This window comes from Oncorhynchus tshawytscha, linkage group LG08 (assembly GCF_018296145.1).
Source record: "Oncorhynchus tshawytscha isolate Ot180627B linkage group LG08, Otsh_v2.0, whole genome shotgun sequence".
NCBI lineage: Eukaryota > Metazoa > Chordata > Actinopteri > Salmoniformes > Salmonidae > Oncorhynchus > Oncorhynchus tshawytscha.
Window position 1 is genome coordinate 30,512,568 of NC_056436.1, and position 23,994 is coordinate 30,536,561.

General features: G+C 42.2%; 1 protein-coding gene across 1 annotated transcript; it reads right to left on the minus strand.

Moving 5' to 3' along the window:
- Positions 1 to 87: 87 nt before the first annotated feature.
- Positions 88 to 14,771, minus strand: LOC112256661 (muscarinic acetylcholine receptor M5-like). The gene is made up of 2 exons (XM_024430063.2): positions 14,385 to 14,771; positions 88 to 3,398 (listed from the first exon to the last, which is right to left on the minus strand). Exon 2 carries the CDS (start codon positions 3,306 to 3,308, stop codon positions 1,725 to 1,727), a length of 1,584 nt encoding a protein of 527 aa, XP_024285831.1. The 5' UTR covers positions 3,309 to 3,398; positions 14,385 to 14,771; the 3' UTR covers positions 88 to 1,724.
- Between the last annotated feature and the right edge of the window lie 9,223 nt (positions 14,772 to 23,994).

Below are 23,994 nucleotides of genomic sequence, written 5' to 3' on the forward strand. Positions count from 1 at the left end.
TTACAATAAACATTGTTACTTCACACAGTCTGCACTTGGGTCTTACCTTGATTCCTGATAATATGTGGTTGTACTTATGCAGTGGTTCTCAAAACATTGTTTACATAATAGAGACAATAGTTCAACACTTTTAATTCAGAAATAGACAGAGACCAAAATACTGTAATATACTTGTCACACATTTTTTTAAAGTAATAAAATAATCTATCATTATTTTGGGGATTTCATACACGTAAGTCTCCTCCTTGATCTCCCCCCCCAAAATTGCAAGTGCAGTTTTCTTGTAGTCTAAATGATCAACGATACCAAACATTTTGTGGTCATGATATCATAGCTTATTACACGTGTAATACAACATTTGCAGTATTTTTACTCACTCACCCAATATCACTGAATGAATAACCTATGTATGTGTTGGTTGTCGGTAGAAAAACCAATATGTACTGAATCAAACAAGATTATATACAGTGAGTTTACAGTAGATTTTCTTATGATCAATTGCAAGGAGTACTCAGCGATGTCATTATTATTTTTTTTAAATGTTATTTCTATCAATGGGTAGATAAGAATGATAAAGTCCAATACAGAATGACCAAAACAAAGGCCTGTATCCTGAGGACAGATGGACGTAAAACAGATTGTTATGAATACATGACACAGAACAGTGCACGAATCAAACCCTGTTCTCCCCCTGAATGTAAATGTGTAGAGAGCTGTCACTGTGCTAAGTGACTTATAGTGACCCTGGGCTGATGAAATCACTCCCTGATAAGATTTCATCCTTGGGTCTTAACCGCCAAACAAAGAAGTACCCACTATAATTGATTAAAGGCTAATTCTTATCTGAACTTGATGACGTCACAATGACTTGGGTGCAGTGAGATCAGAACAACAAAAACAAACCTGTACACCAAAAAAGTATATATACCACCATCCAAAAGGGCACTCGGTGAGTGGGAGGGCAAAGGGGCAGGTGGGACGGCACAGGTTGACCCCTATCTGTGCACTTGCCTGGTTAGGTGTATACTTTATGCGGAAGTGTCCAGTGAACTATAGAATAAAATCACGTTTTATGAAATGTATGTGCACTTTAAAGCTGCTGAGTCGATAATAAAAGTAATAGTTATTTGGAAGAATTTGATACTGAAACCTCAGCATTTACTTTCATCAAATCTCTTCCCCTGTGTTTCTGTGCTGTCTGGCTTCATTTGGACTGTATGTGTTTGTGCTTGTGGAAAGATTGGCTGTTGAAGGTTTGATTGTTTGTATCTGACTAAAGTGAATGCCACACGTGAACAAGGCTTTGATGAGTGTACAATCGTTTGTTGTCCAGCTCGCACGACAAAAACTGTGATAGCCCTTAAAGCAAACACAATGTAGTCTAACATAATACCTCTAAAACAATCAGAGCATGTTTCAAAAAACAACAACATCTCTCACTTTTTTGTGCATGTCGGGTTATGTTTTTATATTTTCATATTCAATGATGTATTGGTGTACAGTGTCAACATTTTCGGCAAAGCACTTTTGTATTTCTTGTGAGCAGTAAGAAAAGTACTGATTAAAGAACAATACCACGAACAAACTAGTCTTGTCTCTAACCTTTGTACATTTGACACACCCTACCTGTAGGCATAATTCAAGTACCAAACAGAAATATATCCACGTGTATCTGAGTCATATGGTCTTCATACTTGTTCCTCTGGAAGGACAGAGTGAATGGCTCAAGTTAGTTTGCTGCTCACTACAGGGTTTTGCCCGTACCAGTAGAGTTTCTCTTCCACTCTCTTCTTCTTCCACTGACAAAGCAGCAGCATGCGAAAGGTCTTCTGAAAGGTCTTGTTGCACAGCGCGTAGCACATGGGGTTGACTGTGCTGTTGACATAGCATAGCCAGTAGCCCAGGTGCCAGAGAGACACAGGGATACAGTCAGAACAGAAGGTGGAGATGAGCACCATGATGTTGTATGGTGTCCATGTCAGGATAAAGGCCAGCAAGATGGCACTGAGAGTCTGAGCAGCCTTCCTCTCCTTGATCAGCACCATCCTCTTCCTCTTGGTCAGCTGGATCTTCAGAGTTGCATCTATTGGCTTGCAGGAAGTGGTGGAGGGTGGGGCACTCATGGAGTCTGCTGAGGAGAAAGATGATGGGACCATGTTGGTGTCCCCATTCTTGCTCTGCTGGGCACCGCTGCTAGTGTCTTTGGGAACTGGTTTAAACTTGTAGGACACACACTTCTTGCTCTTATGGGAGTTGGTCTTGGGAGGCGTGTGGAAGAAGTTGTCCTCGTAACTGCTGAGCTGCTCATTCTCACAGCCCTCTGCACCCGTGCTCGGCCCACATGACTGGTTCCGGTAGGTGGGCTGGAAGACCCCCGGGGACACGGGCTGCTCCTCGTCCTCCGAGGAGGCATAGCTGTTGAAGGTGGTCAGCTGGTCGCTCTTGGACCACTCATCGTTGGTGGCAGCGGCTGATTTGGCTGCGTGGCTCCTGTTGGAGGAGGACCAGGAGGCCTGGGTTCTGTCCCGGGAGGCAGAGCTGAGCTGGTTGCAGTTGAAGCAGGATCTGATTATGGTTTTCTGGGGCTTGGTGGTACCAGCGTCTGTGGAACTGTTGATGCCCTGGAGCTCAGCGAGGTCCTTTGTGCGACGCTCCGTCTCCTTGTAGATCCGACAGTAAAGGATGGTCATGATCGACACAGGGATGTAAAACGCAGCAATGGCTGTCCCAAATGTTATCACTGGCTCAGAGAAAAACTGGATCTGACACTGCCTCTCAGGGACTGTCCTTTTCCCCACAAAATACTGCCAACACAGTATGGGAGGGGCCCACAGGATGAGGGACACCAGCCAGGCCATGCCTATCATGACCCCAGCCCGTTTGGGGGTGCGCTTGGCTCTATAGGTCAGAGGTCGGGTGATAGAGAAGTACCGGTCAAAACTGATGACCAGCAGGTTCATCACTGACGCATTACTGGCCACATAGTCCAAAGCCAACCAGAGGTCACAGGCAATACTCCCCAGCGCCCAGTATCCCATCAGTATGTAGGAGGTGTAGAGGTTCATAGAGAACACACCTATAATGAGGTCAGCTACAGCCAAACTCAGTAGGTAGTAGTTGTTGACTGTCTTCAGCTGGCTGTTTACCTTAAATGACAGCATCACTAGGATGTTGCCCACTATCGTAATCAGGCTCACGATGGCCGACACAGTTGCTATGGTTATGACCTCCCATAGACTGTGTGTGGCAAGGTGGATGTCGGTCGCATTGCCATTTATAGATGAGTTCTTTATTCCTTCACCTTCCATGTTGTTTCTCTCAAGTTGTCCTTATTGTGGTATCAGTGGTATGACTATGAGACAGTAGTCTGTCGGGTGCGCCATCTTGAGTAGGATATCCTAAAAAGAAGAAACAATAAAGTGAGTTAATAAAATAACAAATGCAGTTTATAGGTGATCTCCTAAACTCAAAACTCCATGTAAATGTACAACGAGTAGTGCCACAAGAGCCACCAGCCACTAGATGGCAGTAATAATCAACAATCATCAGCTAGTGATTTAGTGGGTAGGGCACCAATGTTTACATTGGCCAAAGATTGGGACCATGCACCTTGAAAAACCACTCTGTAAGACTGTTTAGGACCTCAATATAATTAACATGTGATAATAGCACCTACTTGTAGTATGCATGTTTGTGCTGTGTCATATAAAAGTGTTTGATTACTGCCAAAAAAAAGCTAATGTAGAACAATGTCATATATGAATGCATGTCTGAACATGTTAGGGCCATTAGGTCATATAAGCACTCACGTATCCTTTGCTCTAGTTATTGTTAGTTCATCTAGTATATATGCATAGGTGGCTGTATTGAGATCTATTACAGACAGTTTGTTATAGTACAGAGGTACATCAGCAGACAACAAGGCTTCACAGATGAGCACATTGTTCATTTTAAGCAGTCTAGCCAAACAGCTGTGACACTTGAAATCCAGGTCATTCAAAAATGAGTCCTTTGCTCATTAATATCAGCAAGCATGTTTGTTGTCTGTATTAAATGGATTTAGATGTCACAGTATTGTCTCGGTGGCTCTCTGTAACCAGGGAGATGAAGGGATCGCTTCTGGATGACAAAGACTGATTTCAGTGGAGCTAGAGGAAATATGCTTGAGTTTTGTACTGAGGGATCAATCAACTAGCAGACAAAAGGAGCTGTCATTTCTGTCCCTAGAGCTTGTTAGAATTGTCTAGTGAGATGTAGGTTGTAGCAGGTGTTTGCTCTGCCTCCTGGCTGAGTTCACCCAGCTGAAAGAAGAGCAGCATCCCAGTTCTTAGGTCACTTGGCTTAGAACTCCATGTGTACCGACGGGGATTGATAAAGCACAAATTAACCTGGACCTTTGCAGTTTCTCCACACACCTTTATGTGAGATTAATCCACCTCAGATCACTATGGGGATGCTTGGGGTGCTAAATTCCAAACTTTGGCATATGTCTTTGTTTCAATGTTTCTGTACTGTTATCCTGGCTTCAGTCTCTTCACTATGCTTCTGACTGGGTTGACTGAGTTTTTAAACGTCATCGATGTCATGGCTTGTGATTAAGTAGATTGAAACTGTGCAACAAACAGACAGGCTACCTGAATTGTCCATTAGTTATTTAGCACTTCTTCTTTGGGATAGCTCCCTTTTTTTCAATTTTCGCCTAAAATGACATACACAAATCTAACTGCCTGTAGCCCAGGCCCTGAAGCAAGGATATGCATGTTCCTGGTACCATTTGAAAGGAAACACTTTGAAGTTTGTGGAAATGTGAATTGAATGTAGGAGAATATAACACAATAGATCTGGTAGAAGAAAACACAAAGAAAAAAACAACCTTTTTTTCTACCACCATCTTTGAAATGCAACAGAAAGGTCCCACATCTAGCCATCACTCTGGTTGTTCCGATTGTGTCCACAAGATGGCAGCAGTGTATGTGCAAAGTTTCAGACAGATAACTTGAAGTATGAGCAAACTACATGACATTTAGCGTGAAGTCGCCCAGGTTAATTTGGGCAAGTCATGAAGGAGACATTTACATTCACATTACATTTTTCTGCAAGAATATCGTCAAATCTGTATACTTGGACTTTGATTTAGCTTTTTCAGTATTAGTTCAACATTTGCAAAACACCCCGTTTTCATAACTTCATAACTCTCCATATTCTTATAATTTTTGTCCAAAAGGAAAAGGCTTGCTGTCGCACAAGGTTAGCAGCTACATTTTGTGATACTCCCGTAAAGCCCAGCTCATTGGCTATCTAGCTAGCTTTGGTTGACCCCGATTGGTGCTTTTTTGATTCGATCAAGTGAAGACCGCCCGCGTCATCGGCGTGCCATGAAGGCGTTGCTCTCTGACCAAATTTGGTGTCCTATAGGATATACTACACTCCTAATGATATAGTGAAGTGTGGTTCCATTCTAGGATCTCTGAGGAATAAATACGAACGTGATTTGACTGGTTGAAATCATGTTTAGGGTTAGATTTTCACAGATTCCTTTCTTTGCAAATTGAACAAGTGGAAATACAAAATTGATCGTGCATGCTATATGGACCTTTTTAGCATATGAAAAATTATTTTACCTAACAAAACGACACCATGTTATCCCTGGGACCCTTTGGACAATAAATCAGAGCAAGATTTCAGAATGTAAGTACACATTTCACCTTCAGAGGTGAATTTATCAAACCTATTGCGGTGAAAAAAAGTGTTTTGTTGTTAGGAGCGCTCCTCAAACAATAGCATGGCACTTTTTCGCAGTAATAGTTACTGTAAAGTGGACAGTGCAGTTACATTAACAACAATTTAAGTTTCAGCCGATATAAGACACTTATATGTACCGACATTTGTTCTTTCTCTAAAATCTGCGATTGGGACACAAGGCGCTGCATGATTTACAAGTGTCCCATTGACGGGACACCTATCCCTATGATGAACACTTTTTCTCCAAAGTCACCTACAGATTCTGACGTGTATGTTATAATGCCTCAATGGGAATTGAACATGCAACCTTGGGACCGGTTCCAGCCAATTGGGTTATAACAATGTCCTAAATCTAGCCCTGGAGACAGGCACTTCAAGAATTAATTTCAACATTCTGCCTATTTCTTCCTGCCAGGTTATTTAGTTTAATGATGAACTCAGGCATTTGTCAATGTAATATCACCCTTAGAGTCTGTGGGAATGAAATAGTGATTGGAGTGATTGCTATCATTTATTCTGCCCTGTGTTTCTCGGTCACATGAAAGCAATGCTTTTTTTCCCTATCATTTCTATTTTGTTCTGGTCAACACCACAGGTAGGAAAAGACAACCACAGCTCTAATGCTGGTGAGATGAAAGAATGGTATGGTTAAAAGAAATGTGAGCAACATGTAGTGTGTCATATTTGATGTATAGGTTTGACTGTGTCTACGACCATGAACATACATCTAATGTGTGATACTGTGCATGAAAGTTGGTTGAAGTTTGAAGGTATCTGGATGGTAGCATTTGTAGCGTTTGCCATTGCCAACCTGTGCCTATGTTTGAAACCATGCTCCCGCTAGCTAGCCTCGCAAGCCGCCTGATCTTGCCGAGCTGACATGGATGCTCGCTACATGGATATCACAGCGGTAATCAGTCGAAGCCCACTAGCACCTCTGTATAGTATTTCCGTGCTGCCATGAGCCTAAAGTACCCAATGTCCCACGTCATCTGGAGTGCTGCTGGAGAATATCCAACATAGGTAATGTTATTTCCTAGGGCTGGGACAATAATCATATAATCGACAATTATGGACAATAACTGTGAACTAAAAATTATAATCATCAATATTGTCTTATTATATACATTTTAGGAAGGAGGGTATTACACTTTATCGTCAAGTAGGCGGCAGGCAGGGTAGACTAGCGGCAGGGTAGCCTACTGGTTAGAGTGTTGGACTAGTAATCTGAAGGTTGCAAGTTCAAACCCCCAAGCTGACAAGGTACAAATCTGCCGTTCTGCCCCTGAACAGGCAGTTAACCCACTGTTCCTAGGCCGTCATTGAAAATTTTAATTTGTTCTTAACTAGCTTGCCTAGTTAAATAAAGTTAAAAAATAAAAAGATGTAGTTTACTCAACAGCAGTTTGTCATTTTTACATAAAGTTGGCAGTGTTGGGGAGTAGTTGAACTCAGGGGCGCAACCTTCACTGGGGAAGGGGGGACATGTCCCCCACACACATTCTGAAATTGCGTTTTTGCCCCCCCCCAGTTTTATCATTGGAATGTGATACAAAACAAGGCAACAGTGTTCTCTAGGAAAATATGGACACCTCCGAGCGGTTGGGTAGGCTGTTTGGAGTGTTTATCCGACAGGATAAAAAAAAATATCTCCCCCACTTCTAAAACCAAAGTTGCACCCCTGTTTGAACTACTACTCAACTAACTTAACTACATTTTGCAGTAGCTTGGTGGTAGTTGAACTAAATTCAAATCTTGGTGGCTAATTTTCAGTAGTTAATTACTTTATTGCCATGTAGTGGTGTAGCTAACTACAGGAACTACACACAACAAATATGGCAAGAAGTAGGCAATCATTTCCTTAATTGTTTTCGGCATGAGACCTTCCTATTCCTCACTAGAAACATTGTTTTAATGTTTAATAGGCTAAATGAAACCTTCTGTTAACATCTGATTCCAGTGTGAGCTGTTGCTATTTGTTATCTATGATATTTCAGATTTAGATATGATTTTTGGTAAACTATATTTTCAGAGTAGCTTCCCCAACGCTGAAAGTTGGTAATCATCTTACGAGCAGAACTGCATGGTAGGGAGGAGAAGCTTTTTAGCAAAAGTTCCAAACGGTCATAATCATACGGTTCTGGGACAGGGGTGTCACCAAAGCTGTGTCGTAAATGCTGTAGCTAATTTTCAAAGCTAAAAATAAAATCGACAAAAATCGACATAATCATCCGATTATTTTCCAATGTCCATTTTATTGAGAGGGGGTGAAGGTGGCATCACAGATGCTGAGTTTAGGGCATCCACCCTACAGTACCTCGTCCATGATACTTAAGATTAATGGGATCACTCAGTAATAGACACCTGCTTGGTCGATCCCTTCTCAAAACATCTGCATTATGAGATTTTTGTCCCAAAATGAATGAAACACACTATTCATATGGTCTTCAAATACATTTTGAGTCCTGCTGTAAGTTGTAACAATGGAAACATTTACAGTACATGTGTGCAATATCTTGCTGAACTTGCTGTCCCAGTTTTAGATTGGCTGTCTCAATAAAACTATTATGATAGACTACCACCTCCTCCTTTTCTGATCCTGGATATCAGAAGACCTCATCTGTTATCATCTCAGCATTGGTAGATGAATCTATAGTCTCTGTCAGTTCACCTACCAATAGTATTGCAGGTGGTCCTGGGAATTGAACCCATTGTCCTGGCGTTGCAAGCACCATGCTCTACCAACTAAATTACAGTGACCTATCCTTCTAAGTAACTTCTCCACTCATTGGTATTCTGTTGGCACACTGTGGTAGCCTGAGGCCCACACAAATAACATTCCACTCACCACAGGGAGGCTCAGCGAACCCTTGGATCGCCCTTCAGCTTGTTACTGTGACATTTTATCACTCACACAATCGACATCACAGCACTGGAGAGCCCAGGTAGCACTTGGCATCTGTTTTTTTTCTCTGCACTGTCCTTTTAGATTCTGAACTAAACTCTCTTCTTCTCTCTCCCTTTCTGTATTTTTTTCTTCAATCTATCAGTCTCTCACGCCAACGCTCTCATTCGCCATGAACTGCTTGCCCCGAAGAAATCTATTTTTTATTTGATCATGAGGAAAAATGGCAGACGTAATCAAGTTCAAAGTAACCTCACTGGCCTCCCTCGACAATGGTACTCTAGGTTGGCACCTCTGTCCATTTTTTACGCCTGACGAATGGGAATATGTGTGCTTGAGGAGTACGCCCTCGTGTAGTAGACTGAGGGTCTCCAGCAAGAGCTTGTTCTCCTCTTGCAGTAAAAAGGGCTGGAGAGGTAGGCCAGGCCACTCTCTCAGTCAGCTAGTTCCATGCCAGGAAGTGGATGAATTAATTATGACTAGTATGCACGGACACTTGAGTGACGAGGCATTCTTGAGATCAGTCTCTGACTCAAAAATGACTCTCATGCTTAAATATACACACACACACTCAGGCAAAAATGCATGCACGTATACAGGTACACACAAACACACAAACACACAGCACGAGACACTAAATAGTAGGGCCAAAGAGAGCCATTGTTCCATTCCACAAATATTTTGTAAGCAAATGAGGAGGAGGTGTAGCCTGAGAGAGGCTTGAATGAAGCAAGAACTCACAACTTCCATTTCTCCCCAAAAATGGTGCAAAACATAAGTCATAATGGTCAGACTAACACCAGCAGTGAGTTCAAAGCTTGGGGACTTCAGCAGCTTGCCAGCTCAATGGACCTACACTAAATCCGTAATTGTAGGGGAAAAAATCTTAACGCTACTGTATGCTCAGTAAGGCAAGCCCAAACATAGCTCTAGTTCTACTAAAAATAATTAATAAATAGTCTATTTTAGCAATTTTGGGGGGATGTTTGCAGAACAGCAACAAGCGTGATGCACATGGGGGAATCGTCTGTTATCGTTGTCTTGTTCTGAGGTAAAAGCTTTTTAAATGGGGAAAGATGGGGTGGGAAGTAGACTAGTCTACTCTGACATTATGTCAGAGGCGGAAGTGAGATTTGAGCTATTTCTATTTCGATCTGACTATCTACAGTATATTTGTATCCTTTTAAATAATTTGGCTGCCTTCCGTATCGTTTCGTTTTGAGTGTTAGCTCAACTACACCCACTATAAAACCTGTAAGTTACATGGATTCTAAGGGCTGCATTCAATCCGTAGAGCGAAAGATAGGCATTATAGTGCAATCATAATTATAGGTAATTTTAGATTGAACTGACATATGCAGCGTCTTTGCCAATGCGGAACATAGCCTTTAAATCACGCTAGCTATGGTGCGGATCTTTGGCACTACAGATTGAATGCACGACTAAAGGCTCTATTCAAACAGATCTGCTTTAGCCGACATCCGCATAGTGGTTGTTTTGAAGGTGTCTGAGGTGGAACTGTGTTAGAGCTGTCAAGTTCAGAAGTGGCTCCTGGCATTATATCTAAAGTGAACATTGCAATTGGCAGCAAGGAGTCGCATTACGAGAACTCCCATGCAGCATTGGTTACAAGTTCAAACACTGGAAGGGCACATGTAATGTACATGTCGATAAGGCTGATAGAAATCCTCATTATTTTGTTTAATGATTTTTAATTTGAGACTAATTATTTCAATATAGCCTACACTTTCTCCTTCTGAACTTCTAACGTGAGTGGGATGGGTGTGCCTTAATGACAGTAATCAAGAGCAGCTACTCATTGATTTGACAGTTCCAACGCAATTACACCTTCGACACTGCCTAAACATCAGCTATGCGGGTTTTGGCTATCGCCAGTTAACGCTTGATCTGATTCAATCTTGGCCTTCACCTCATTACATTGGTCAGGTGTGCGTGCGGTCAGGTGTGTATGAATGAACCAAATCTAAGGCACATCTCAGAGGTCCATTCTAAAGGATGACAGGCTCATTACCTCTAGGTCCATTGGCAGTCAGCCACCAGCCCTCCACTGCCATGGCTTCTCTGTCTACTAGTCTCCACATGCACTGGCACTGACCACTCCTCAGAGTCACGCTGAACCTTTCCCTGCACCCTACTGTGGCTGCATGACTCCAGCCCCGCACTGCAGTGCTACTCATGTGTGTGCTTGGCTAAAGCTAAGAGTGAATGAAGATGAGGATGTGTATGTGTGTGTGTGTGTGTGTGTGTGTGTGTGTGTGTGTGTGTGTGTGTGTGTGTGTGTGTGTGTGTGTGTGTGTGTGTGTGTGTGTGTGTGTGTGTGTGTGTGTGTGTGTGAGAGAGAGAGAGAAAAAGCCAGAGTGTGTGCACGTGTTCTGTGTGCGTGCTCTGGAGAGCGGCCGAAGGCTTTTTGGCACAGTGTATCCCGCATAACTCTAGTCATTCCAGTGACCCATGCTTAAGATCCCAGCATATCTGGCATTCTAGAGGAGGACCTATGACAGGATTCTCCTGAGGCAGGGTGCAGTGTAGTAGGTAGAGAGGGGGATTATATGAGCATAGAGACACATTTCAGGTGGGATGTTGCGACAGTCTTCTTGATTATTGACATTTACTTTTCTCAAGTAAAACCAGTCCTCTAAAGCTTTTCACATACACTCTTATACACATACACTCTTATACACATACACTCTTATACACATACACTCTCAGAGAAAAGAGTTCCTAAAGGGTTCTTCGGCTGTCCCCATAGGATAACCCTTTTTGGTTTCAGGTAGAACGCTTTTTGGTTCAAGGTAGAACTCTTGGGAACCCTCTGTGGAAAGGGTTTTATGTGGAACCCAAAAGGGTTCTACCTGGACCCAAAAAGGATTCTTCAAAGGGTTCTCTTATGAGGACAGCCGTATAACCGTTTTAGGTTCTAGATAGCACCTTTTTTTCTCAGAACGTAGCTACTGTTGACATGTTTTTGTCATGAATCTTTTTCACATTTGTTTCAAATCATTCATTTATAGCTATTACTGTATACACATCATCTATCTCCTAATGTTCAATTCAATTAGTTTCAGTGTGTACTATTTTCCCCTTTCGGCACTCCAAGTGTCTCTTTTTCAACCATGAGCACAAACTTTGTAATTGCATTTCTGTTTAGACGAGAGATGCTAAGTCTGATCATTACATTCGTTTTATGATCAGTTTGATGGGGATGACAATAGCGGTCTGATGTCTGTTGATGAGGAGGCTGACTCTCCCCCTGGGGATTTATTTTTCTATCACCACTGGAGCATTGCATTTCTGCTGCATCTCTACTTCTTATCGTTATTATTGTTTGACTTGAGTCATTTGTGTTATTAACAGCTCGGTTCTAAAACTGCAAAACTGTGTGTCTGTGCCCTCAGAGGGTTTTCTGTTGTTTCTATCCCAAGTCCAAAACACGCCAAGTCATTCCAGTCCGAGAATCATGTCTCTACTGTATGTGAGTGTCTTTATGTGTGTGTGCCAAAGTCCCTGGTTTGATTAGGACTTGGGCACACTGATGGGATTATTTGAATGAACCATGCTATTATAAATATCCTCTATGTGTCCTAACTCTCTTGCTCTCTCACACACACACAGCACTACCTCTGCCAAGGCCTGCGTGGAAAGGGCTTATGGACATTGCCAACAAATTCAGGTCAATAACTCAATTTCTCAATATGCTCGCAATTTTGCCTGTATGAAAATGGGTGAAATGTGCTCAGGTGTCGTGGCTGCCAAAAAGTCAGTAGAACTGAAAGGAAAAATACATATGTAAATACTATGAAATAAGGTAATACAGGAACCCTATACACACTCAGAAATAAAGGTTTAGATGTGTTCTTAAAGGGGTACAAACGTCACTGTAGTGGTACCCTGTAAGGTACGTCCTTTTAGTTATAGGTACATAATTGTACCCTTGCAGTTCATACCTTAAAAGAGCCAATTGTGCAGCTAAGAGGATAAGATAGTACAGGTATGTGACGCTCCACTTGACACAAGGGAAACAACAGCTACCACTAAACCAAGCTTGGCAGATGCTTCCTGTTTTGTGGCAACCTATCCCCGAATATTTGATAGCCCTGTGCTTCCCCACATTTCTTTAACGCTCTACCAAGTTTGAGGGCTCTGCAAGGACTCGTTAAAATCACGCTCGACTGCTTAATCCTTTTTTTTAGTTTTCATTCAGTCAAAGAGCAGGCCAGGGGATCGAGGAATGGGAGGGTCACATAGGCCCTGTCAATGTAAAAAAAAAAATTTTTTAAATTGTATTGGGAGGTGGAGGAGTGGAACCTTAGGATAAGAGACAGCCTACTGTGGGTTTTAAAGTAACTAGTTCCTCAGGCCCATTTGGAGACAATTCCACTGTGTATAAAATCCAAATTGAATCTAATAATCTGTTGACTTGACAAGGTAGCAAGTTTAGTGTTGTTCTCCTCATATGCCACTGTTTTTTTTCTACGTATGCTCATTCTTAATCCCGTGCCTCCAGGTAGAAATGAAAGGTATATGAAGAGGAGACACAGGTTAAAAGGAGAAATTGATAGGGGGGAGAAGGCTAATGAGAGGAGAATAAGAAAGCTCAAAAGAGCCAGAGTGATGAGATGGGAAGGGAAACAGAAGGAGTTAAGGAGGAAGATGAAGAAAACCTAATAATATGGAAAGGGAGGATGAGAAAAAGACACAGAAGGATACAGAGTGTGAGATAGGTCAGGGATATGGAAAAGGGGGTGTATGGGTGGGGGTGCACAGTGGGCTGCCAGATGATAATAGAGTGATGGATGAAGGGGAAGATTAAAAGTGATGAATGGGGAGGAAAATGTAGTAAATGTATAGAAATGTGACGTGAGGTACAGAGACAGACATTTCTAGAAAGGTGACCTGAGAGAGAGGTTTGAAGTTTCCATGAGCTGTCTGTTTATGTCATCCATCAGTGATTTACTGCAGAAGCCTAAATGTGCTGCTATTTGATACAGTAACCCCATGTGGCTGTACACTGTAATTCTTTCCCTGTAGCCCAGTTTATACCTGGTGCTAACATGTATCCTTTGACCTGATCTTGTCCACATTCTGATCTTGCCCACATTTTTGGACAGGTGATTTGGTATTTTGTATTTTATTAGGATCCCCATTAGCTGTTGCAAAAATAGCAGCTACTCTTCCTGTAGACGATTAAAATACGCATTGTGATCTGATTGTCATGTGGTCATCCTGACCACCTCTAGAGGTAGTCAGGGACCCATTGTGTCTGGATATCTTTAGTGTAAACAGATCTGGATAGTGAAACCATTTAAATCCTCATTATCCTGTCCTGTAAAATCATTGACAGGTGGCAACTTATTGCATCACTATGTGTCTTAAAATAAATAAATATTATTTTTAAAGAATATCTGCCAAAAAATGTGCATACAGGGAATGATCATTAAATCTGGTCACAATGTGAACATAGTGGACGGATAAAAGACACATTTTAAAACCATGTGTAAACGCATGCCTGAAAATGTGGGCACAATCAGAATGTGGACAAGAGAAGGACAGGATAAGGCAGCATTAAATATACATGCTAAGACCTCTCAGACATGCTTGTAGCAGTTTGCGCTCGGCTTTATTGAGGTCACACATCTGTGAATGTAAAACTTCCAGAAGAATCACTTGTTTTTCTCTAGAGACAACCGAGCAAGCCAGAGAACAGACACATACTCACAGTTGACTTTCACCATCCAAGCCCCGTTGCCTTCAGAGTAACAGCAGCTTCTCCTTGATATGTAAAGATTCCCAGTTCATGTTGAATCCATTTGTTTTTCTATGAACTCTCCAGGTAATTTTCAGGGCTGAAAAGTGTTATCACAAACCTGGGAAAGAGGATGAGGACACTGCTGATAAGAAAGCCCTCTGAATGTATCCCAACATGCTGCAGAAGTCCAGATAGATAGATCCCAGGGTGTAGAGTAATAGTAAGACGAGGAACAGAAGGCTTTAGTCATCACCGCTCAAACGCTGACAATAGAAGAGAGGACATCTCTTTGGAGAGCATCTCTTTGGAGAGCAAAATCAGTCAACGTAGCAGTTCAATTAAGAAAAGTATCCACAAATTGCATGATATCCTTACTTTGTTATTTGTGAATGAATGAGAGAGAGAGAGAGAGAGAGAGAGAGAGAGAGAGAGAGAGAGAGAGAAAGGAGAGAACTTTCCCCCTGAATTGCTGTGGGCTGTCTGGTGACGCTCCCTCCCTCTCAGTAAAGTGTGAGCTCAGTCAGTGTCTGTGGCAGAGAGGACAGGAGAGGATGCCTGATCCTGCTGCTGCTGCTGCTGTCTTCCTCCCTGACAGACAGATGTAGCTGACGCCAGCTGGGAGGAGAAATTCCCATAGGGCTGAATGGTCATCATGTTTCGGGACAGTAAGCGTGCAGCCCAGCTGTGTAGCTGAAAAGAGAGGGGGAAGAGAGGGAGGAGGAGGATATCTTAAGGGATCTGTGGAAGGTTAGCGCATAAGCAAGAGAAGGATTGTGACTGGAAGGAAGGGTGGTGTTGCGGGTTTATCTGCATTTCTGTTAGTACGCAGCACTAACGAGCAGAGCAGAGCTGTCTCATGCCCTTTAATTACCCTTAGGGCACAACTATTGTTGCTCTTCAAAGAGCAAACGGGAGACAAAGCCCAGGTTATCAGCCGTGATTGGTGTCTGGGCATTTGAACAGCTTTGGGTGAGTAGCGCCTATCACAGACTCCATCTGTAGCTTTCTATGCCTCGACACAAATCACACTGCTTTTCCCCTTTTCACAGGCAGCGTTGACCTGGCCTGGCCAGATAAGGATGCTGCTGAGGCTACAACGTTTCCCCATAGGATCTTTGTGTCTGTGTGCTCCTGCCTGGCTGCCGTGCGGAGAATATTTTTGGGGGCATTATTAGGAGGGAACGGCTAGGGATGAGGCTGTGACAAGGGTTTTATTAGACTAAACCCCTTGTGTCCTGGTGAAGGGTGCTGATCTGTCCCACGCGGCCCCACTAAATCACCAGGGGAATTGCACTGAGATATGACAAGTACATTCAAGTAGGACACAGAGATATCAGTACAGCACGTAGAATATACTGTACATTTTTCCTATGTGAACTGAATTAGGTCACTCTCTTTAGGTCCTAGTACCATCCATGAACAATAACCTCCAAAACCACAAAATGAACATGCTAAATGATTGCACGGTAACCTTGATTTCTAATTTGCTGATAAAGAGCAGTAATATTATGCACTGCAACGTGGTTTACTCAGAAGTCCTATATCTTGGCATGTCAATATGTACTACTTGTTCCAACTGGAATAATACTGTATAGTCCCCCTGGTCAGAAGATTATTATTCTGGGATAGTACCTATTATACACGTATTAGTGTTGGTCACCCGAGACCACTGTCATTACACACAATTCAGTGGATCGAGATGTGCTCCAACTGGCTTTTATCTCCCTGGGGGCAAAGTGAGCTTACCACTGGCCCATGGAGACACATGACAGTCCCTGAAACTCCCCACATCACTCTTACCACATCAGGAATTATGGGATGCTCTGTCTGAGATGATAATGAGGCCATGCCACAGCTATATGCGAATGTCATGCTGTGCACTTTTGCATGAAATCCTATCGCCACATCTGCCCCAAAAATCCCCCTTAATAATGACTCTGTCAGGCACCAGGCCACAGGAGAGTGGACTGGGCTAAACATCTGAGATGTATCACTGACCTGCTCTTGGTTTATGGCTTGATCTTCATGAGATTACCCTCACCCTACACGCACATATTTTCACTATTTTCCAACCATGAATGCTGAATGGTTTGTATATTCCACAGATCATCCATTCAAAACATACATGATCTGCCTTATTCACTTTTCCACTAATGCATTGGAAAACAACAATAAATCAATTATTCCAATGTCCAAAACGAACTTGGAGGAAGTAAAATAGAACATCTGATCTTTGTACTGTGAATAGAGCAGTAAAACAGCTTTTTCATGGCTCCAGCTAAATTATGCCTTTCCAATACACCAAAACCCTGCGGCTTTTCCTCAGACCCAGTGGGAGTGAGTTGTAGTGTGATCATGGCTGGCCTATGTTCTCTGTAACTCTGTGCTTTCTCCCATCGCCTCTGATAATGTATCTATGTTCTCTGTAACTCTGTGCTTTCTCCCATCGCCTCTGATAATGTACTTATGTTCTCTGTTCGCTGTGCTTTCTCCCATCGCCTCTGATAATGTATCTATGTTCTCTGTTAGCTGTTCTCTCTCACATCGCTTATGATAATTTGCCCATGTTCTCTATAGCGTGGTGCTTTCTCCTATGGCCTGTGATGATGACGGCTGATGTGTCAGATGCTCCTGTTGCCAGTTAGACCCTCTTTAGAACAACTAACCCTTATCTGACTGGCTCTATCTGGAGGGATTAGATGCAGATACTGTACCTGTTTAGGAAATGTATGCTTATCAGGACTTTGATTTGAGACGAGCATCCCTCTGTTGTCTTTTTCTTCCTCTCTCTGTGTCTCTCTGTGCCAGTAAGCAACAGGTCCTTTTTTGACATACTGTATTGACTCATCAATTACTCACCTTGTTTATGTGGATTTACAAATCCCCTCTGAGCGACTAGCTTTCATCTATTAATTTTCTGAGGGACTGAGTTGTAAAACAGCCTCACAAACCTATTAATTTGTCATTCCTTCATTCAAAACGTATTTCTTGTAGTGATGTAATCATTTTAAAGCATTTCTATCTCATCTTTGACCATTTGAAGAAGGCTGATTCACAAAGCAATCTATGGTTTCATTCATATTGAATTAGTAATCTAAATAAGAATTGAAAACCAAAACAACAGAAGATGAGTTATAGGACTAGCGGAATTGTTCATGGATGACGACTGGCTGCACTCACCGTGCCACATGACTCCTCCCCTTTCCAATGAAACTTTGATGATTTCTTGACAGAACAGATTAGCTCAGCGGTGGCTCTGATTGAGCTGTTATTGTGAGGTTGTGGTTTGCACTTCTTTAAGGGCCACTTATATCATTCTTCCCCACCAGGCCCTGCGTCAGCGCCAATGACCTTGTCTGGACCAAAATCTGGTTGACGTGTGTGTGGAGGCAGAGATAACTACTACCTGCCTGGGAGAGCCACTAACTGGGCCTCGGCCTCAACCAGCCAATCAGAGAAAGATTCCAAGAGGACATATCTGCTTCTTACAGTTCCTGGCTGATACCTTCTATCTAGCAGCAGATGCAGTGGTACAACAGTAATTGTAAAAATATTTTTTACAGGTTTGATAGGTTTTTAATGAGGAACACGAAGCCAAAGGTAGTTATCCTTAAATGGCCCTTCGGGACAGTAAATATGTTTGGTTTGGTCATAACTGAGAGATTGGGAAACTGTGTAGCCAGCACGACAAGCACAGCTGATAATAACTTGTAATTATCATTATAATTGGTACCAATTCAGTCTCTTTTAAGACACCAGGATTGTAATTTCAAAGAGTGAGTGCTGGTCAGGGAGTGTCAACATTACCCTTACAGCTGCAGACATGGTAAAACGGATTTATCAGTCTATCTGTGTCCTTGTACGTGCAGGTGTGTTGGGGTGAGTGTTCTGACTGTAGCAGACAGTGGGCGTTTGGACTGGACAGACAATATGTACAGACTCTATCTATCTGGCCGCCCAGTGTCTGTGTGATTTATTGCCCCCTGCCATGGTGTCAAGGTTCTGGGAGTGCCAGGCCAGTGCCATGGAGAGAACCTTAAAGAGACGGGGTGGGGAGAGAGAGGGGTGGAGAGAAAGGGGGTGGAGAGTGAGGAGACCTCAATTAATTGGTCTGGTGCTATCCTGCCAACATGTAATGCTGGTATGCCAGGACTGTCTGTGTCTGGGTAATTGGTCTTATTCAGGGACCGCCCGCTTCACACCTCCATCTGCTTCTCAAAGGTGGAATAGATAGATAGGTCCTTAGGAGACAGAGCCAAGCCACGCCCCTGCTGAGAGGTAAAACGAAAACACAACAAAACCAGCTCCGAACACAAGCAACCTATAGGCTATCTATTGCTGAGGTGAGATGTTTACTATTTTTGTGTTTTCCCTGGAAACGATTACATCTGTTCGGCCACACATTCTGATTGGCTAAAAGGTGGATTCCAGACATGTATTGCCCAGATTCCCCTAGTCTTATTATAATGAGCTGTATCAGCTGTGCTGCCTATTCGTCTAATATCAGCCTGTTGCCATGTAGGGAGAATAGGTCCTGTCAGAGTCCTGAGAACATAATCATAATCTGCTGTATCTGCGTGATATGTTTGACCACATCAGAACCTCTTCTCACGTGCAAAAGGTCCTGAAGTAACTTTCACTGAATCACGCTAATGGGAATGGTTATTTAACTCAAACTCAGGGTATGAGCCACTAGTTACTGTCTTTACTGAAGCCACTTATCTGAGCTGATGTTTTTCTCCAGTAGAGGCATAGTAATCTGGGGGAAATGTAATACTATTTTGGAATACTGTTGATTAGAATAGATATCACTACGATAAATTCCCCAGTAAGGGTCTAATATCCCTGTACTAAAAGCCTGAACATATAAACTCCTCTAAAGATGCAAACATGCTCTTTGGTAACACTTACTTCCTTATTGGTCATCCTTTATCAGCATCATGTTTTTGTATTTCATGGCAACCCTTACATTAGTATTCATGATGCAACCACACCAAACCTGCTGAGTTAAAGTCAATCTCTGACCACCGTAGTTCTCTCTAAATATACACCTTTAATGTGCAGGTTATTTTCCACTTGCACAGTCACAAGGCCTTGGTCACATTTCTTTCTGCATGACCAGCTGTGGGCCAGATCTAGCTGTCTATCACCCATGTCGTCTCTCTCCTGGTGAGCACCTCCTAGTCTACACTGTCTGCATCTTCTCCTCTGTTGGGCCTGGACACAGATGTGTTTTTTTTAAAGCAAAAAAAGCTTTGGTTTATGTCAGTAAAACAAAAACCTGGCAAGCCTGACTCTCCTGACTCTCTACACAGTGTAGCCTAGATATCAGTGTGATCTTCTTATTTAGTGCCTCATCCCAAGAGGCTGTGATGTATGTTTGTCCAAATCACTCAGCCTATTAAGCATTATCCTCGGGCTAAAGACTGCCAGACACATTCTGTCCTTCTCTCTAGAACTCCAGGCTGACTGTTCCACCTGTCAGTTTGTCTTTCTTTTACAGTCTATGATGGTCAAAATCACATGAAGAAAATTTTAAATAATGAATTGCTGAGTATTTGCAGAATATTAACATCTCCCATAAATCAACAATTCAATACACTAGATATGATTGACTCTGCTACTATGCCTGCTACACTAGCCTACAATGAGGTATTCTGAAGGACTGGGTTCCTGCTGTGTGTGCTAGAGTTGTTTTGCATTTGGAACATAGCAGTTGTTCACAGACAGATTGTGGAAGAGCTAGTTAATAAAATACATAATAAAATGTCATTTTAAAATCAGGGGTTGGATACGGTTTATGGAATCGAAAACCAGAAAATAATGAAATTGTTTGAGGAACAGAACTGTGAACTAAAGAGATCTATACTGTTCTGGAAGATAACAACTATTTTAAAAGCCTGGGAACAGGTTAATAACGTTCATTTACATTCAGGGCATTTTTTTCCAGTCCACAAAAAGTGGAACAATGCAAGCCCTCACTGTCAGAAACTTCCAGTGTCTGCCTGTCTGCCAGCTGAAAATCTTTGCCTGTGCATGTGTAGGCAACCTGCCCCTCCCCATCAGTGTTGCCAACTTAGCAACTTTGTTGCTATATTTAGCAAGTGTTCAGACCCCTCTAGCAACACATTTTTTAAAAAGCGACTAGCGACAATTCTAGCGACTTTTTATTGTGTTATTGGAGACTATTGGAGACTGATGTGAAAGCACGCATCGTTCTTACTCTTTTCAACAAGCAGCGGGTGCTGCCGTGGGCCCCACCCCAGTCCCAAAGCCCAGTCCTCGCGCAGCAGTCCCTCCCAGCTGCAGTCAGAGCAGGAGATGTTCACCCCTCAGCGTCCGGATTGCAAATGAATCGCGCATGTGGGAAGCCGCTGCTGGCTGATCCCGCCCTGGCTTACATTCAGGGCGGGGTGTAAATGTAAAAAACGAAACAAAAAAACAAAAAACAATTTTTTTTTATAAAAAACTAAGTAACTCCGCCAGAGTGTCTCTTTTGGGTCACTTTTGTCGGTCCCAAGCCCGGATAAAGGAGGAGGGTTGGAATTGTGACATAAAAAAAAACAAGAATCGACAAAAGAAAGTTCATTTGTAGTTCTAAACATATTTAGGGTGTTTTTTAAACTTTTTGTCTCTCCCATGACGTTCTTCCTCTCTCCTACAGCGTCCATCACAATTACATGCACATGGCCAATTACGCGAATTAGGTGATGACGTCATTTAGCGACTTCTAGTGACTTTTAGGACAGCCAATAGCTACTTTCCTTACTGAGGAGTTGGCAACACTGCTCCCCGTCTGACGTTTAGGCCAGTAACCTACTGACGTTACAAGCACGATTCAGAAATTAGGGAGAGAGATTTTTAATTAGAGAATAATGGATTATGCTAGTTAAGGATACTATAGTTATCACGTTTCACATCGGATTTATTAACTCCAAAAAGGTAAGACATGTTTTTATTTGAATTCTGGTGCCGCTCTGTACACACAGCCTTGCTAGTTAGCTAGCTGGTCCAACGTTAAGCCAACTCTCAAGTTCAAAGACATTCAACGTTCCTTCGTAGAAGCCGCTCCTCTGTAGGTATAATTCTGTGGGCCTAATTCAGATAATGCAAACAACAAGATGCCCAGCGCTTCAAACAAACAACACTCCACCATCTTTTGCTTTCTCCCCATCTGCAACATTTCAGTCACATCTCATTTTAGTCACATCTCATCTACACTCGTCTATCCAATGCATGTAAAAAAATGTAAAAAACTTTTTTTTATTTAACCTTTATTTAACCAGGTAGGCTAGTTGAGAACAAGTTCTCATTTACAATTGCAACCTGGCCAAGATAAAGCAAAGCAGTTCGACACAAACAATGACACAGAGTTGTTACACATGGAGTAAAACAAACATACAGTCAATAATACAGTAGAAATAAGTCTATAAACGATGTGAGCAAATGAGGTGAGAAGGGAGGTAAAGGCAAAAAAAAGGCCATGGTGGCAAAGTAAATACAATATAGCAAGTAAAACACTGGAAAGGTAGATTTGCAATGGAAGAATGTGCAAAGTAGAAATAAAAATAATGGGGTGTAAATAATGTAGCTGCTCTATCTGAAGTAACTTAATGTCGAGCTAAATGTACAAACAAATGATTTCAGAGGTTTAAAAAGGAACAGAAAGTAACTATATACTTGTCTTTGGTTCGAACCAGTTCAGAATGTTACTTTGCTGGTCAGAACGGTGGAATGGAACAAAAAAATAAAAATGGTTCTGTTCAGAATGAAACAATTGGAAAATAATTTTGGTTTCAACCTTTGTTTTGAATAACCTGTATGCATTATGGTCGCATGCTTGTTACAACATGTTTTGCCATTTATAAAATAATTTTCAAAGTGGTGGCTATTTAATAAAAAATCAAAAAATTCCCATGGATATTTTGAATGGTATCCAACAGACTATTTTACCAAAGAAACCTGACCCAGTTTATTATTTCTCTTTCAGCAAGAGGGACTCAATCTTCACATCGCGTCCACGAGCACTTTTCCGTACCCACATTTTCACATAAAGAATGACAGGAGAATCACACTGACGCCTCCACACAAAGTAATTCATATTGCCAAAGAATGGGAGGATTACATTGTTTGAGTATTACCACACACATTGTGTGATTAGGTAATGGTTGTAATAGCAGCCTTTTAGAAGGGAACCTGTTTCTCTGTCAGAAAGGGAGACTTTATGGCTGCTCTTCACAGATGACTGGAGTTGCTCACTTAAGTCTTTTTTCGACATCACTGCTCACATATAAAGAATTGAAGCTGGGGGTGAAGGCTCTTTCTCCTGCTCAGGACAATGGAGGACAGCTTATTCTGATGGTTCCAGTCTAGCAGACGTGTCAGGTGCAGGGTGTTGGGCATTAGGAGATACTGTATATCACAGACAGGTGTCTCAGTCAATGCAGCAGGAGTGTGGAAGTAGCAATAACGTTTTTAAAGTATTGAGGACCTGACATATTCCAAGTTGGGTTCAGCTCTGCCTCTTCAAAGGCTTGGATTATCTGGTATTGGCTTTTGGTTCATTTCCATAAAAGATCCATTGATTCAGAGACAAATACCACCTGAAAGTGTGAAAACTTTAAATTCACCCATTGAGATCAATGTTAGCGTAAGTCTCCTTCAGCCCAGCTCAAATCAATCTCAGGTACATTTGTTGCTACATTCAAAGTGTTGCATATTCTGCACATTTACTCTGTTGCATTTCAACCAGGACTAACCAGAACATTTCAAATGCATGAAGATGCTGAGAGTGCAGCATCAAGTAATAAAGTCAATTATTGATTTCCTAATATTGACTTTCACCCCCCCCTTCTCCTTGCCCTCAGAACAGCCTCAATTTGTCGCGGCATGGATTACAAGGTTTCCGAAGCACTCCCTCAGTTGTGTCAAGTTGGCTGGAGGTCCTTTGGGTGGTGAACCATACTTGATACACATGTCAAACTGTTGAGCATGGAAAACCCAGCAGCGTTGCAGTTCTTGACACACTCCAATCAGTGCACCTGGCACCTACTACCATACCCCGTTCAAAGGCACATAAATATTTTCTTGTCCATTCACACTCGTAATGGCACATACACAATCCATGTCTCAATTGTCTCAAGGCTTAAAAATCCTTTTTTGACCCGTCTCCTCCCCTCCATCTACACTGATCTAAGTGGATTTAACAAGTGACATCAATAAGGGTCATAGCTTTCACCTCGATTCACCTAGTAAGTCTATGTCATGGAACGAGCAGTTCCTTGTGTTTTGTACACTCAGTGTATACCTGTTACTATCCCAGTACAATTCCCTTGCTTATCAACCTTACTTTAAAGCTGGATTGATTGTATGTTGACAATCGACCGATCAGGTCGACCGATTAATCGGAATGGCCGATTAATTAGGGCTGATTTCAAGTTTTCATAACAATCGGTAATCTGCATTTTTGGACACAATCGGTAATCTGCATTTTTGGACACCGATCATGGGCGATTACATTGCACTCCACGAGGAGACTGCGTGGCAGGCTGACTACCTGTTATGCGAGTGCAGCAAGGAG